General features: G+C 44.6%; 1 protein-coding gene across 5 annotated transcripts in view; it reads left to right on the top strand.

The window, feature by feature from the left end:
* Positions 1 to 18,144, top strand: part of TMEM132C (transmembrane protein 132C) — a 292,182-nt gene that overhangs the window by 153,579 nt on the left and 120,459 nt on the right. For all 5 annotated transcript variants that reach the window (XM_039505825.1, XM_039505824.1, XM_039505828.1 and 2 more), the window contains one exon: positions 13,775 to 13,921. In XM_039505825.1, the coding sequence (XP_039361759.1) occupies positions 13,775 to 13,921 (147 nt within the window). The remainder of the gene's footprint in view (positions 1 to 13,774; positions 13,922 to 18,144) is intronic.

The raw sequence follows: 18,144 nt of genomic DNA on the forward strand, positions 1-18,144 counted from the left end.
TGGTGGAAGATAGTTATATTAAACTTAAATAAGGAAACATCAAATATTATCATCTTTAGGGTGGCTGACGGCTCAGAGTCCAGGAGGTGATAAGATACTGGGAAACTCAGAGCGGTCAGAGGAGATTATAAACTGAGACTGGATAACAGGTGTTGGGAGATCTGAGAGTATGAAGCGGGGTTCTGTGGTGGGTATCTGAAGTCCTGGGGAGGGCGTGTGTGTACACTCAGTGCTTCACTTTGAATTTTATTAACCTATTATAGATACTGCTGGTTAATAGCTGTTTCAGCATTTTCAGAAACCAAATCATTTTGCTGCTGCTGTAGCCTGTGCAACCCTAAATCAGGTGCTTGTGAGTCCTGATATCCTGTCACATGCTATTTAGGTCTTGTGCATTTCTGCTGCATCAAGCTGAAACAAAATGATTTTCATCCCTGCAGTTAGGCGTCGGATGCAGTTGGACGAATTGAAATGACTTTCGGGGAGAGCCACGGAGGGGGGGAAAGGGCTGCCTGGGAGGTAGGGAGGGAGCGGGAATTTGTTTATTTTTAGTCCTCTCAAAGGAAGTGGGAAAAAACTCAGTGACGGTTATAAATATATTGGGGGTTGGGGGGTTGTTTAAATAGTACTAGGAATATTTGAGCAGTTTAATGTCTATGCCCAGGAGGCCTCAGGTGAGCACTTACACTGGGGTGTTGGCCATTTGCCATAGCCTCTCGCTTAGCCGCTAGCAGCTGGACATCTTTGGATACACCCTGCAGCCCTTCCACTGATTCCTGCAACAGCACTTCCAAGGAATTGAACAATTCAGTGGCCTGTCAGGAGTTCCCTTTCTCCATCATGGCTCCAGCTTTCCACAGCCCTCGTGGACTCAGGCTCCAAAAGAACAGGTCCCTAAAGGAGAATCGGTTGTGAGGGCTGACAGCTGGAGGACAACAGAATCCTAGTGCATGAGCATGTCTGATTTACCATTCAATAGAGGCCAATAGCAGCATCCCCTCTGGCCAGCACAAGACTGAACTTTCCACAGGAAATGGTCTCCATAATGGCTTAGAGGGGGCTTTTGGGAGAAGGGCCTGGCTATAAGTTCTTTTTTTGCATTGCAATAACATCAGAAGGCCCCAGCTGAGATTAGAGCCCCATTGTGAGACATTGTGTAAACACACAGTAAGAGACAGTCCCAGCCCTAAAGCATTTGCAGTCTGAATAGACAGCAGACAAGAAGGATTATTATCCCTTTTTTACAGATGGGAAACTGAGGCATGGAGACTCAATGGCTGCATTAATTTGCTTCAGACAAGCTGGGGATGAGAGCTGGGTTTGCCATGCTCCAGCTGCTATAGATACCTGGAAGGAGGGTCATTGTAAACAGTCTTGGTACCTAGCATCTTGGTTCAAGCTCTCCCGCAGTAGGATATGAGTGACTGCTGTAAAAGTTAACGGTAGCTCCTGGTATCCTGAAGCAGGAGAATTTAGCCCCACTTATGTAACATGCAGAGAATATAAGTGGGCTTCTGTGGTTGGGAGGTATATAGCCAAGGCTTTTCAGGTCTGGTCATGAATGTATCTTGAGGAGGGGTGTTTCTTCTCACTAACGTATTACATAGTAGCTGTGAGAACCTTTTCATTTAACTGAGCAAATACTTTCAGATGCCAGAATTACCCATTCTGTAGAGGTCCCCTAATTACCTGTGTTCCTCTTGTCCAGCAGCCTCAACAAATGGGCCTCCATCCCATGCTTATTGAAAACCACCCTCTCACTTTTGACATTTCCTTCTGAGAACAAAACAAAATAAAACAAAAGCCCTCTGCACCACGCTGTGACCCAACTGCAAATTAAATTCAAACAAACAAGAAACTTAAGAGCTAGGGCTGGAGTCAGAGTCTGCTTTCATTTCCACCAATGAGGAGTAAAGGTGGATGGGCTGATTGGGTCAGTGATGGATGGTTGGGTTCATGTTTGGCTTAGGCAAATCTTGAATTAAGGAGTAGACAGGGGCCTGGGTAAAAAAAGAGTCAGATTGAAAAATAGGGATGCAAGAGGAGATGCAGCTGGGAGCAAGCCAAGTGGCAAAGAAATATGGAGAGATTGGGAATGGAGGAGGAAGGAGTAGAGAGGGTGGAGGGGAGAACCCTGTTGAATAAAATACAGTGTATGTTACATACCCTGAGGGTTACTTGCACCCGTCAGGCTTGGAAGGGTGGTGCTGGCCCTAATGCAAAGCACAGGTTTCCTCATGCTTAGAAAAAACAATGTGGCTGTTTCCCCTCAATCCCCCTTTAAAGAAACAAAAACTGTTACAAAACCAAAAAGTAGTTGCAGTGGTTCCCCACATCCTTGAACCTCCTGAGATGCACCCATCCCCGATTTCCTCAGTGCTTTCTCATTCCTTAGCCACTTGAGCTCCCATCACATGTCCCCTCTGCCTCCTTGCTCAGATTGGATACTGGGCCTACCTGGTCACATGTTGGTCCCGTTGCACCGCATTAGAGGGCGCGTTAGGGATCTGAGCCAACCCCCACTGACCTCCGTGGAGTCTTACTATTCATTTAATTGGGCTTTAAAAGCATAAGCTACTAGCAGCAGTCTCAAGGCACAAGAATCTGAGCTAATACTGGGTAAACTCTGAGCCCATTTGGGAGGTTGCATCACAGATCACTGGCAGCCTTAAATAGATTAAGATTCAATTCTAACATAAAGAGCTAGCAGCTTTGTCCAGTGCATCCCCTAGACTATCCTCTCCGCATTTCCTGCAAACTGCCAGCATACAGAATTAGATAGAAGATGCAGTTCTTCTGAAACAGAACAACAGGAATAAGGGTGCATATGCTAAGGCGACTATATACAAATGCAAGGATTATGGTGAAAGAAGAGAGATGGGCTGTTACCAAGTCCTGGAGTCTGTGTGCTAATATTAAATGAAACCTGTTGCAATGATTCTCAACTGCTATTCTCTGCACTCTATGTTGACTGCAATCCTGGTGCTCACCTGAGCCTAAGGATTGTTCGTGGCTAGTGCTACTAGCTACCCCAAAAGGGCAGATGGAGGTGGCTGGGCTGAACGGACCACTGACAGGTGCACGCGGAACACCTCCTTAAGCGTTGTACCAGTCAGTGAACTCCCAGCTGCATGCCAGAGAGCTTTGGGAAGCGTATTGAGATCTCTGGACCCATCTCCTTAGGGAGCCATGTAAACTGGACTCATCAAAGCACAGTATCATATACTGCAGGGCACAGGTGCTGACTTTTAATTATCCCTCTGGGTGCACCACCCACCGCTCCACCCCAAGACCCTTCCCCTTCCCCTGAGGCCCTGCCTGCGCCCTGCCTCTTCCTGCCTGCTGCTCCACTCCCGCTCCTAAGACCCCATCGTCACACCACCTCCTCCCACCCCCGCTTCGCCTCCACCCCTGAGGCTGCCCGCCCGCCCGCCTGCCACTCACTGCTCTCCGCCCTTACCCAAGCACTTCTCGCCAACTGCCAAACAGCTGATCGGCAGTGCACCCAAACGGCCGTGGCTGGTGGGTGCTGAGCACCCACTATTTTTTTTTCATTGGGTGCTTGAGCCCCTGAGCACCCACGGAGTTGGCACCTATGCTGCAGGGGACAGACCTGCATGGGCTCTTGGAAGATGGACTAGCTGATCGACTGCAGTCATTCTTTTCCCTTCCTAATTTCTGTGATTCTCTGACCCCCCTGATAGAATTGTAAAGCAGCACCCTTTTCATGGCACCCATCCCTCTTTCTAACAGTTGAAGCTCAGCAGCGTAGGATTCCTCTTAGGAAAGCGGGAAAAGCAGCCTGGATTCTGCCTAGCTGATGGTAAAGTGTAGCAGTAACAGCTGCCAGAGGGGGCTGAAGAGAAGATTAAAAATACAAAGGGACTGTAGGGGCAGATTACTTCAAAAAGTCACTTAGGGTCTAAGTAATAATCCTAATAAATGCTGCAAACTGTAAGTATTTTTCTCAGCAATGCTCCTGCCGTGTGAGCTAGGGGAGTGCCAGGCACGCTCAGCTTCGGGAGATCTTGTCATAATAATGGAAAGTGCACAGTGGCGAGTATAATCTCGGTGCATTTGTTTATCTCAAAAATGTCTGCAATCCTATAATATAGCTCTATAGAGATCATGTTTAGCATGTGCAGCAAAATCCCGCCTCGGGATTTACCCACGCTGTGCTTCCTGTTTACAAAGGATGCAGGGGGTGGGTGGGGGTGTGTGTGTGCGTGTTGGAAATTGAAACAAGCAGCTGTCCTTTAGCGGTTAACCAGGGCAGACAGCATCCTGTCCAGTTGGGCAAGGGCCCCATCCTGCAACCCTTACTGACTCACGTGGCGCTAACTCACATGAATTTGGGCCCCAGACCTACAGTGAGGACCTTTCAGGGGCCTTTACTTGGTGTGATTACGCAACGGTCTTTTAAGATCCTTCCATACAAAGTCTGAGGGCTGTTCCCACTGCTCGCGTTGTCCCAGTTATTTTTGAATTCAAGGTTAATAAGGTGCATATGTGCCCCTCCTTAGTTAGGTGTTGTCACCGACTAGGAAATGTTTGCTATCAGGTGTAAAATGGCCACCAAGAATTCCTGGGAAAATTCTCTAGGCACCAAAAGACATTGTTGCTCCTGCTCTGGTCTTCATCCTGCGTTGCTTGTGCACCCACAATTCCCTGTTGACTTCGGAGGAGATGATTTGTCTGCTTTGAGGTGCAATTCCAGGGGAAGGGCTAAACTAGTGTCAGATCTGAAAGGGGCCACCGTGAGCCCTGACCACGATATTAGAATTGCCAGCCCCAAGCATTCAAAAATCACCATCAAACTTCATAAAATCATGAGATTGGCTTAAAAATCATGAGATTTTTTTTTTAAATTCTCTTTATTGAAAACACTTGGGTTCATGTTGTCAGTCATTCCTCTGCACCTGGGAGGACTAGACATTTCTTTCTTTTTAATGGAAGCTGAGATTCTCAGCTGTTCACATAACTCCAGGAGCTGGAGCTTTAGGAAAAAACACCAAATATCACGTGACTTGTGATTAAAATTGTGAGAGTTGGCAGCCCCGTGATATCCTATAAAGCCCTGAGCCTGCAGAGTTGGGGGCAGGGAGTGAGAGAACGAAAGGATTTATCTGACCCTGAGAATAATTGGAGCATAGGTAGAGATTTGGGCCAGCTCTTCTGCCTTTTTTCTAACTTGTTATTCCTCTGATGATTCAAGCCTGACACTGTCACCTCCTTGCTGGCTTCGTCTAATCCAGTCATCCAGAGTGCAGGTCAAGCAGGGTTTTTGTGACAATTTAAGGAGCTGCCTTACCTTTTTTTGTTAAAGCTTCTGTGAAGTGTCTCAGTGTTAAATAGCCTTGCCTCATTCAGGATCTGGATGAGGCAGAATCCCAGCACCACTCAAGGCGCTCTGTAATACTGTTGTTTCCCCTCAAATCTCTACTATCCAGCAGATCCAAGTTAAACACAGTAGAGGCCCCATGACAGCTTCTGTGAATGCTACGAGTTTGCAATGTTTATCTTTCTAGAGGCAGAATGTTAACAGGTTGTAAATTCAGACCGAGTTTCCTCTCCGCCTGAAAGACAACCCTGGAGTCTCTACATACTGTAGATCACTCCTGAATATATATTTTCTCATATCCTCCGTATAATCCCTTAACTAATGCTGGGGGGAAGTATTAGCTGTCAGTGCTGGGGAAAGCAGTTTTGCTGGGAGATGTATTAGAAGCTTATATGGCTAGTTCACTGACTCAGAATAATAATAATAATTGGCTGGGAATTTGAAGGGATTGCAAGTGTTAACAAACAGCTAATCACCAAAATGGACCTGAGCTGACCCATGAAGTTCCCCAAAGTGTTCAGATTCTGGTTCTTTTGGTTTCTTTATTTTAAATGTTAAAAATGTAGCTGGCGGGTAGGGGGCATGCTGTTCAAAGCTACCTCAGGGATATGATGCACCAATTCCCATTGAAATGAATAGGAACTGGGGCCCAGATCCTCAGTGGGAGTTCAGTGCCTAAATACTGGGCCAGGGTGACCAGATCTGTGGGGCACCTTTTGAAAATCTCACATACAGTGCCAAAGGACAGCCCGTGAGCAGAGACATCTCCCACTGCACCCTGAGGGAAGGGAGAGAAAAAATAGGCCTTCGCGGCATGCCGAGGATGTTCACGAATCGAAGCCCTGGCCAGCCAAGCAGGGTGGAGTTGGGAAAGGGAGTTCCACGCCCAAGGATCCTTCACACACGGCGCCCTGCCAGCAGTCTCTTCTTGTTTATGTCAAAGAGGCTCCAGTTGGAGGCTTCTGTTGAGTTGATTTTGTCAATATCACAGGGAGGGAGGTGATTTCTCTGGATAGCCAGGCTCACCTGTCACTCGTAGGGATGGGTAAAGCAGAACCAAAACTTGACCGTCGCTATCATGCTGGCCAATAATGCCTCACTGGTTCCATGTGCTCCCCCAGCCCACCTGTCTGTATTCACGTCAAGAGACATCAGATGTGCTTAGATGGCCAGCTCTTTGGGGCAGGGTATGGCTTTTTGTTCTGTGTTTGTACAGCGCCTAGCACGGCAGGAGCCCCAACACAGACCAGGACTCCAGGTGCTACAGCAACACAAACACAAAACAGTAAAAGCGTGAACCAGATCTGTTTGCTGGCGCAGCATAAAAAGTTTGATAACTTTGTTCATGATTGTTCACGTTCGCTCTGCTCTCCTCTTGCCTATTCCAGATGCCCAGATTTATAGAGAGTGGTATATATCACTTGTCAATTACCATCTCCTGGAAGCCTTACCTTGACAACCCAATGTGAAAGCAGCTTCCTGGAGAGAAGGGGAGGGCTGGTGGGCAAGACTTTCCCTAACAGAATGGTTGGTTTAACAGGCAATTTCCTGCAATCTAGAAACCCTAGATACCAAAAACTATAGGTAACCCATCACATTTACCAAAGTCTGGGATAGCAACCCTGGAATATTCTCCTCCTCAGTCTTATAGCACCTGGAGTTGTGACTGAGGCTCCATAGTGTGACATGCTGTATCTATGCATAAGAAGAGACCTCCTCAGCTCCAAAGAACTTGCAGGCTAAATAGACAAAAGGTGAGAGAGAGGAGGTATCGTTATACCCATTTATTAATGTAGAATTTAAGCAAAGAAGGATTAAGTCACTTGCCCTAGGTCATACAGGAAACCTGTGGCATTGTAGTCAGATCTCCTGAGTCCTAATCCGGTGCCTTCACCACACAATCATCCTTTCTCATTAGCGGTTTTGCATGTACTCAATGAGTATGTTTGGAGGTTACATGCCACTAAGATCAGATTCCATGTTCCATTCAGCCTCTGGCTTTTCTGTTGTGACTGGCAATGAGGCTGTCAATTGTTACCGTTTTGCAGTGTAGACATCTGTCCCCTGAGAGCTAGAGTGAGACCCTGGGCCTCACTTCACACAGGAAGACGAAAGGAAAAGACTTTCTTAATAACACAAACCCTGTTTAATTGTCACAGTTAGTCTCCTGCCTGAGTTTTATGGATGCCTCAAACTGGCTGTAATCTGCTGCTTTGCTATGGAAGCAAAGAAGAGAAGGGGTTGACTTAAATTATGTCAGAAAGAGGTTAAATTTCTTTTGGCAGAACTTGCTGGAAAGTGCAGCCCAGGAACAGGTCACGGCTACCAGGAGAGGCTCTTTGGGTTTAAAAAAAAAATGGTCCTGAGATGATTAAATCATTTCTTACAGTGTGACCTTCAGAATTCAGTAACATTCTGTGCTCTCTCGTAGCCTGGGCAGATCAGTGGAGCCTTAGTGGAGTATACAAGTGTTAGCAAATATTACAGGCAGGATAGGATTTGAGGCACTGGAGAAGAGCAACCAAAAGGGGTCAGGGTTTGCTCAGTCAAAGCATAAGATTTTATTTATAGGATATAAAATTTAGAAAACTACTTACTGAAAAGTCGTAGAGTGCAGCACCTGAGAAGGTGAGATTGTTTTGTTTGTTCTGTATGAAGCAGCAGTTGTTGATCTGAGAGTAGACTGTGCTGGGATCAAAGAACAGCCTGCCAGGGAAAGGATGGAGTTTAAATGGCACACAAGATTCAGAGCTGGGTATAACCTTCTGAAAAGAAAACACACTGGCAGGGAGTGGAGGGCTTGGCGCTAGAAAACTATTTCAAACCTAATGTCGGTCACAGGTGAAATTTAGTGTTGTCATCTCAACTCAGACTTTGATTTTGCAGCGGAATCACGTATGATTGCAGGGCCTTAGCTGTTCGATCTCTTGTCAGTATCACAACAATCCCACACAATACAACACCACTGGGAGTAGGGCCGTCCTTACCCATAGGCAAGCTACGCAGCTGCGTGCTGCTCCGGTGGCCAGCCTGATTCCCCCGGCCGGCTGAGCCGTCCAGGAAAGCTGCCTCTGCTCTGCCCCGTCCCCGTCCCCATTCCACCCCTTCCCCTGAGCTCTGTCCCAGGGGATTGAAGCAGGGGGCGGGTGCACCCTGCACTCACTGCGCAGCAGGAAGTGAAGCAACCCAGCCCCAACTCGCTCGGCTCCGCCAGCTCGTCTTGGGGGGTGGTTCCCTCCTGCCCCCCGAATTCTGCTTCTGCCCCCCACAGACCTTGGGCACAGCCCCCCCACGGAGGCCTGGGACCAGCCCTCTTCCCCCGGGAGGGGTGGCTGCGTAGGGCACCACAATGTCCCTGACTGGAAGTCTCTTGTTAGGAGATGCTCCTAGTTGAACTAGGGAGGTGTTGGAATTTAGGATTGGCAGGTGAAGAAATTTGCAGAGCTCACAGCTTGCCCTCTCGATATCTTACGGTTGCAGGTGGTATTCACCCATCGTGACCATAAACACGCACCCAAGATTTTAATTTAAATGGGAAAATTTTAATGTGAGAAGGCTTCAGAGACTCCTAGAGTCATAAATCACATCTTCCACTGTGGCTGTTGCTGATTTAATTGCTATTTGGATGTACTGCGTTTATCAGATGATTATTACATATAGTTACTGATAAACATGAGGTTTCTTATAATTTAACAGCAGAAGAGACACCAAAATGCAAGAAGAATGACAAGGTTTGTATCTGTAGTTGATTTGAACACATTAATTATGTTTATTTGTCTCTAAATTTTACACTCTAGGGAGCCTGAGACATTTTAGGCTTAAATGAAAATTTGCTGATGAAATTGAGGACTTAAATTTTTTATTGGAAAGTGTGAAATTAAACAAAGTTGGTTTATTATTGTGGGGTTTTCTAAAATTCCTTTCTTTAGTCTTGGCAAGAATTATCCAGTGATTTTCAAATGTAAATTGTCAGGGACTGTCTTCTGTGAAGTCAAGATGCTACTTGTTTTTCATGCCAACAAAACGCTCTAGCTATCTGTTGGGGAGAAGAGGGAGAAGCCCCCAAATCAGTCTGAGACAAATCTGAGCTACAAGTTTTTTTGTGTTGCAAATCTATAACCACAGAGATCCAGGCAAAACAGTCAGTCTTGCATCACTCAACATTCTGGCTACTACGTGGAAAAGGGCTTCAAACCCATCCTTAGAGAAACTGTGATCAGTGTGAACCTGAAACTGACCTCACCATTACTCTATCCAATTGTAAACTGAAGGTGATTCATCTCTCCACTGTGTGGTTTATTTCTGCCAAAGGACCAAAAATTACAGCCTCAACCCAGCAAAGCACTTAAGACATACTTAGCTTTCAGTATATGAACAGCCCTATGCATATCAAAGGTTCTGCTCACATGCTTAAAGTTAAGCATATTCTTTAGTGCTTTGCTGGATTGGGGCTTATGTTTAGATCTTTCCCCATCCTCTCTTCCTCCATCCATGTGGCTCTCCTGTGGAGGACGGGGAGGGTAGTGCACACTTCCTCCTTTCTCAGTGTATGGCCTGCTGAAAGGAAGCAGGACTCTTCCCTTTGTTTCACCTTGCTGGCTGACTGGTGGTCCTGTCTCTGTTTCAACTGCTGGAGTGAGTTCTCAGCTGATCAGGGACCCCATGAGAGGAGCAATGCAGTTCAATGAAACTTCAAGGACCAGGGTAGGATTTCAGGCCTTTGAACACTGGATTTGATAGAGTAGCATGTAGTCAGAATGGTCGAGGAGTTCTGGCAGTATTCATGTGGAACGTAGCTTACAGCCAGAGCAAGGTAAAACAGGAGAATTTTGGTCCTACTTTGGACAGAGGTCCAAAACCAACACCTAGAGACTATATTGGATACTTTAGAACTGCCGATAGGCTGTATTCTGAGATGTAATTCTTTGGGTGTTTGGACAACCAAATGCCTGGAGCAAATATAACCACTTCTAACGCTCCAGAGAGCAGCAGTGGTGGTAGTGCGGGATTACTTGCTCGGCTGGCTGATGGAAAATGTTGCCCACAGAGATGGAAAAGGAAGAGTGAAATAAAGTATGAAAGATGAAAGCCAACTTTGATTTGCTTGGTTTTGACATTGGGGTTTGATGAACTCAAGTACGTCCTGCTCCCTTCTGATGATTTGACCCTCCTGCTGTTGGGGAAAGCAACTGAAAAGCATGATGTGGTATAGTTGGCCAAACATTTCAGACAGGATGAGTGACAAGTTTCTATGGGTTGGCACGATGCGTTTTGGAGAAGGGTGGGATAGAACAAAGTGGCTGGCTGAGTGATCCTATGTGATTGAATAGGCACAGCATAGAGGGAAATTGTTCAATTGGGGAAGTGTGTTCTGAGGAAGCCTGGAGTACTCCAGCTGCTTGTCATCTCCACTTAGTGTCACCCACCACACTTGCCTCAGTTTAAAGAATGTGTCATGTGTATAAACGCTACACGGGTTAGAGGGGTAAATACCGGAAAGTGGCGAGCAATTTGGCAAAGGAGTCTTTAGTCTAGGGGTGTACTGGGGAGCTGAGACTTACAAGTTTTGATATACAAAGTTGGTACTATTGGTTATTTTTAATGAATATTTAATTACAGCCATACAACAAGGTCAACCAATCTTTGGAAAGGATCTAAATAGACTTTGCTCTGCTAGCAGTCAGATATCATAAGTCAATTAACATTTAAGTGAAAACGTTTGTAACATGTATGTAGAGACCTACTTAAAAGTACATGGTACTCAGTATGGTCTGACCTAATTCTGATTCATCCATTGCCCTTGTTATATAAAACTCAGTGCCCTTTTAGAGGGAGAGTAACAGATTACAGTTCTGCATATTTATTTAGGAAGCTTAGTCTTCTGGGTATTCATACCCTAATTCCAGTGCTAAGTGCAATCACAACATTGATTTTTTTCCTTACTAAATGTAACCTACTTTATTCCTGAATAGGATGCTTCTTTAAATGGGTTTTACATAATGGTAGATGCGAAGGCCACTCATCCTAATGCCCAATATTGTAGTTAATTAATAAAATGGTATTGTAGTCAGGGCCTTTTGTCCTCTGGTACTGGATTGTACCACTAACCTTGGTCAGATAAAGCGTCCCCCCTAATAAACAAGAGTCCATCCATTGACTATTTCGAGCTCCATGGTTGAAAGAGCAATTTGAAACTCCTGAGGAAATTGTAATCCTAATCAAAATTCAAACGTGAATCCGATTTCAACTGACATTGTGTCATTTCAAAGCTGTTTTCAAGTGGAAGAGGCACAGAAGGTCTAGGTTAATGGTCTTTTACCTCTCTTTCTTTGGTGAGTTATTAGCACTTAAGCAGTGGGTGTTCTTCAGATTTTGATTTCAGTGGTTTTATCAAATTTCAGTGCTTGTTTTTTTTAATGAAGAATTTGACCAAATATTTAAAACAAACAAACAAACTTCATAAATACCCAAAGGAGAGCTGTTAGTAGAATAACTAATTTTTCAGTTTGCGATGAACTGAAGAATTGGGGGTTGGGGGAAATAGTTTCAGGTCGACCCAAAATGGAAAATGTTTCAATTATTTTGGTGAAACAAAATTTTGATTTCAGTGGGAGTTAGGCACTTAGGTGCCCCGTGGGATTTTCAGAACCACGTATCGGCATCCTTAGGTGCCTAATAACCTTTGAAAATCTGGTCTTCAGAGCCTAATTTTCCATTGTGCTCTATCCCCTTTCCTCCAGGCTTCCACTGAGGTAAGCCCCATGAGGACAATACACCAGTGGCATGATTTAGAACAGCACTTAGGTTGCTATAACTAATGCTGGGGCCAGGCTGTTGCAAAATCAAGTTGTTGTAATTGACTGCTATCCCCTGCACACCTGTACAGGAATCCAACTCTGAGTGACTTTTGTGAGCTCGCAAATGCTCGGGAGATGGGAACTGTATCAGTGCCTGTGTAGATGGATAGGTCTCTCTCAATCTTGATGTCCTGTAATGAAAATTGATTATCACCGAAATTGGAGTCATAAATTTTGCACTTAAGAGAATCTTCAATCACTTTATAAACTCTCTTTAATTAAACCTGACAACATCAGGTTCTGATGTTATTAGAGGCATAGGATGAGATTAACTAATTTGTCCAGGGTCACACAGCAAATCCATGGCAGAAATGAAAATACAGACCCCAGTTCTAATCAATAGATTACAGTCTTTTGTATGGTAAAGTTTTCAAAAGAGAATCTCCTTAGAATGGCATTATAGAATGAGAGGACCCAAAAGACAAAAAGCAAGAATATGAACCAATCCACTATTAATGCCACAGAACTACAAGTATATGAGAAGCAAGGAAGAAGGTTGCTTTAAAGAGCTGCTACTGAAATCCATGCCGGTGGGAAGAGTCCAGATGAGACTCCTATGATGTATCTAAGCCTATGTACATACTATCTCTTACATTAGTATAACTTATGTCACTCAGGGGTGTGAATAAGCCACCCCCCGAGCAATGTAAGTTACACCGACCTAAGCACTAGTGTGGACAGCACTATGTCGGTGGGAGAGCTGCTCCCACTGCCGTATCTACCCCCACTCGCGGGGGGCTGCAGTAAGTAAGTTGACAGGAGAGCTCTCTCCCACCAGCTTGAAGCATCTGCACTAGCAGCACTATAGTGGCGCAGCTGCTTCAATGCAGCCGTGCCACTGTATGCCCTGTAGTAGCCATAGCCTAAGTTTGGGTTCCTAGGACTTTGTGTGGGTCTTCCGCAAATTTCTACCTAAGTAGGGAATTTTTGTAGAAATGGGGGAAAGAATCCGATGTGTAAATTTTCTTACATTCACAGTTGTCATCAGAAACCACCCCCAGAGTACCTGGCTTTCTCAGAAAACTTCACAACATGAAGATGGCCTGATCGTGATGGTCCCTTCTGGCCTTAAAGTCTGAGACTATGGAAATATAGTTAATTTACCCTTTCAATAAAATTAAAAGGTTGCCATTGGTAGACAAAGTTCAGGTCTGCATTAATGACAGGTTTCAGTGGTAGCTGTGTTAGTCTGTATCAGCAAAAAAAAAAAAAAAAAAAAGAGGAGTCCTTGTGGCACCTTAGAGACTAACACATTTATTTGGGCCTAAGCTTTCGTGGGCTAGAACCCACTTCGCCAGATGTATGAAATAAAAAATACAGGAGCAGGTATAAATACATGAAAGGATGGGGGTGCTTTACCAAGACTGACCTAACACTGCCACAAGGACTCCTCGGGTTTTTTTTGGTCTGCATTAATGTTATCCCTCCTGCTATCTTTACCAGGTTCAAATGGATTTAAAACCACCGTCAATGCTTCCCTTAATGCTGATTTATTGAATTTTTTTAAGCTACATTAGGAAGGCCGCAGTCATGAATTACCCTCTTCTCAATATTTCACAATTGCTGCTCCCAACAGGGCCAAGGTGAAGAAGGGCGTGAATATTCTGAGCGCGAAGACAAGCGATCCCCGGCAATGGGACGTGAAGCAGGAGGTGGGGAATGGAGGAAAACATTCAACCACGACCGTTAGCTGTCACAGGATAGCACCAAATTCAAGGAACAGGTAAGAACGCTCACATCTGCTCAGCATTACACTCATTTATATCCACGGTGCCGTCCATTGCTTGAAAGACTGAGGGCTCATGTTAACCACTACTTAGTAGAGCTATTAAACTTACAGCCTGGAAATCTGGAGACACTTATGTTAACTACGGCACCATCTGCTGATCTATAACTGGGCATCTCACTTTTCAGACAATAAAACTCCTCAGTTTAAGATGAAATGAATAGAGTAGAGCTATTTTTTTTCAGCATGAATGTCTTTGAAAGGTCTTTACTGAGCACAGTTTTGTCTGGCTTGATAGCTTTGACCTTGTTTCATCCGTGGTTGGTCCATCAAGTCGCCAATGAACTCTTCTATAATGAGCCTTGATAACTCATAAGCATTAGTGTGGGATCATCATGCAAAGCTTTCAGTATTGACAACGTTCAGTATAATAGAAAAACGTTTGGGTGGTTTGGTTTGGTTTTGTGTGGTATGTGGACAATTATTTTCTCCCAGAATTTTTCCAGCCTGAAGTCCTCTGTGCCTGGTTGGGTCACTCTGAGATATACCAGGAGGAGGAGTCTGCCTTCCTTCTCACCATCAGGAGTAGAAACTTATATAGATAATGAGTACATTTGATAGGATAAAACCAGATGAGGTATAATGCTGATGCTCTAGGGCATAAACCAACTACTAACTGCCTGGGCATAGGAAGAAATCCACCCTGTGTCCAATGCAGTGTTTCTTGCACCTTTTATTGATGCATCTGGTACTAGCCACTGTCAGAGACAGAATACTGGACTCCAGAGAGCACTGGTTTGATCAGAATGGCGATTCCTATGTTTCTGTATTGTATGTTTTTATTAAGAGTTAATCCAGCTGTAACATACCCGTTTTCGACTGTTTCGCAGGTCAAGTCGTCTCCTATTTCAGGCAATAAGAATTATATCGTAAGTTTCAATGGAAGCTAGTTTGGCTCTCATTGCACATTACCATAATGAACGCTTACAGCTCTCCTGTGTATTAGATCCGTGCAAATGTATGATCCATGTGATGCTTGCTTGAGTTGGTGTTTCATTACTACCTCAACTCTTAGCCCAACCTTGTTGCAGACGGTCATAAACATTCAATCCACCTTGGATTGGTTTGTGACATCCCCTGCAATTGGTCTGAAGATTTGTGCACTATTCCTCCAGGCACAGAGGAGTTTGAGGAAGTTGTAATCATGTTCTTATTCTGTGCCTGGACAACGAGAGTGCATAGCAAATGGTAGATTTGCATAAAGTGTCGAAACATCTGTTGCCACGAGCGGCTTACCGGCTCAATCCATCTATGTTAGATATCACTGCAGTTAGTGGGATTTGCAATAGAGAGTTTGCAGGAGAAAAGAGAAAGAATAAATCATTTAAGTCTGCCAAATAACGGTGTTTGAAAAGCAAACCGGCTTTAGAACCAGCGTATAATGCCAAACGTATTTACAGCTGAGGAAATATAATAGTCAGGTTATCAAAACCCAAATTAAATCTTCTTAATCCAATTTGCATCATGTCTAATTAACCTATAAAAATATTTTTAACACTGATTATGCAAATAAAAGTGAATGTGTTAATTAACACCTCTTGCATTTGCATATTTAAATAGCCCTTTTCTTTCAACAGCATGACTGGGCTGGGTTTGAATGGAATATTAATGCATTAGGAAGAATTGGATAGACCGAAACCTTGACACCATTAGCTCTTCAACCACTGTGGAAGTATATACCAGCTAATGTACTGAAATACAGCTTTCACTATATAAAGCTGTATTAATGGGATTTCTTCACTGAACACAATGAGTGCCAGTTAGGTGTCTCTGTACTGATTTTCCATGGGGGATGCATGCCAAGCGATGGACATTATGATTGTTATTGAGTGTCATTTGGAGTTCTCTCGGTGCAAAGCACAAATATTCTATTAAACTAATTTAATTTAGCTAAGGATTGCAGGCCCCTAATGGAATCTTTCTGAATTGCCACCAGTTTTTTCAAAGTAGTGTAGCAATGTAGCTTGTCTGTACAATGTAAAACATTCTGTTGCGTAAGGTCAGATTAGAAAATGTGAGGTTCTGCTTGGGAGTTTCAGCTTCCACGTAGTTTAAGCTTCTCCTGCTGAAACTCAGTGAACTTGTAAACTTATTTGAGCAGAGAAAGATGTTTTCCATGTTCGGTGCATAAGGGCTGTTAAAATGAAGCAAATAAAGATTTTTATTTCTCAGATGTGTTAAGAAAATGGGATCCGTTCACACAGCTTGCCGTGGAGATAATAGCCAGATGCACAGTATAGTGTTTTTTCCGCCTAGCACGATCAGCTCCATTCCGGTAAAGCTCAGAGAATCAGTTTAGCAGGGAGAGAGAAGGAGAGGCCTTCGAAAGTTGTACAGTCTTCCCCCGGCTTTGCAACCTACCTAAAGAACAATTGGTTCTCCCTTTGGGCAGTTACGCACCCCCAATTCGGAAGAACCATCCTGATTCTCGGTGTACTACGAAATAGTGTCTCCTGAAAATTATTCTGGGCCGGCAAAATGAGATTGCATCCCATTGTTCACTGTGATCCACAGTGTTTCTTTGCGAAATCATGATGTGATGATAAAGTGTTGGTGCTGCAATGACTTTGTCGAGCACACACATAGGAAAATCTGCCCTTTATGCCTTTCTCCCACGCAGCCCCCATCACCTGGAATCCCTTATTTGCTACACCACCACACTTTGCTCTTTCAGATTCCTTAAAACTAAGGCCCTGATACAACAAAGCACACAAGCACATACTCACAGCAGTCCCTTGATTTCAAGTGCTTTGCTGAACTAGGAGATAATATTTTCCTAAGGGCCTGTAAGCACTACTGCTGTCCTTCAAAGAAGCATGGATGAAACAAAACAGATTGGAAATTAAAAACAAACAAAAAAACCCCACAGATAAAACCTAAACAATTATGGAAGTGACTAGATGCTGCTAATTTCCCCCTTGGGTCACTTTGCTTTTTCTTGCATCCTACCCCCCACCCTTTGTGTGTTGTTTGTGTATGTATATTGTAAGCTCTTCGGGGCAAGGACTATATATTCATATTCATGTTAGCTTAGTGCCTGATGCACTCTGGCATTACGTAAACAACAACAAAAACCATGAGGGGGTGTATTTTATTTCTATTTAAAATGATGTACTATGAACTCCTGAGAATTTAGGTAAACCACACGTTTCCAGGCTCCATAAACTTGTATTGTGAAACCCCAAGGCCATAGCACATTACCTTCTGCTCATCAAGAAAGATTCCACTTTTTGTTGCCAGAAGCAGCTTGAAACCAACAGTGCCTGGGTGCCCAATAACATAACCTATTCTGAGCTTCATTTGACTTGTGATTAAGATAACAACCTATTGATTAGGGGGAGTGGAACATAAACAACTCCTTTTTGCAGTTCGTGTCCCTTGTCGGTTCTCTTTTCCAGGGGACAGTTGGCTGAACTGAAATGTGTCCTAAAGATAGATGAGCAGATTTTGGTTGCTGTCTTAGCTACTTAAATGTCCTGATCCTGGTGCATCATCTCCCTGCCGTGCTTAGCAGCAGCCTAGGGGCCATATGGCCAGTTTAAGGCCTTCCCCATGCTCCCTGGGAATAGCCTCAGTGCAGAAGGGGGATAGATGGGAAGCCAGCTCTAAGTTGCCCTCACAGCAACCCCAGACACAAGGTGTTCCAGGACAGATCAGGAGGTGGAGTGGAAGGTGGAGCTGGAGCAGCATCAGGGTAGAGGACATTGAGAAAATGTGGGAAGGGACCTGACTGGGAAAGCCTGTGCTCCAGAGATTCTGTCCTCTCAAAAGGCCCCCTAGGGACCATTGCAGCCAGGATGCAACTAGGGGCTACTTTGGCTTGATATGGAAGCTGATAGAGCCCCTGAAGCGCCTGTACGAAGCAGGGACAAACTGCCTTCCTTCCGTCCCTATCTGGGCCAGTGCAAGGATGAATTTGTTCCTCTGTGTGTGTGTAAGAGTCAGAGCAGTCGGTGGTGGCAAGGAGTCACTTGGTGCTTGTAAGGGAATCCTGCTTTGTTGTCTAACATTGGTTGTGTATCTAACTGGGTAGAGGAAGTGAGTGTGGGAGAATGAATAAACTTGTTAGAAAAACTGACCTGATGGGAAAACTGCTACAATGTAACGCTTCATCCCCTTGGCCCTGAACCTTCGAGGGACCTGTGGACTTACGGCTCTCT

This window comes from Mauremys reevesii, linkage group 18 (assembly GCF_016161935.1).
Source record: "Mauremys reevesii isolate NIE-2019 linkage group 18, ASM1616193v1, whole genome shotgun sequence".
Classification (NCBI taxonomy): Eukaryota; Metazoa; Chordata; order Testudines; family Geoemydidae; genus Mauremys; species Mauremys reevesii.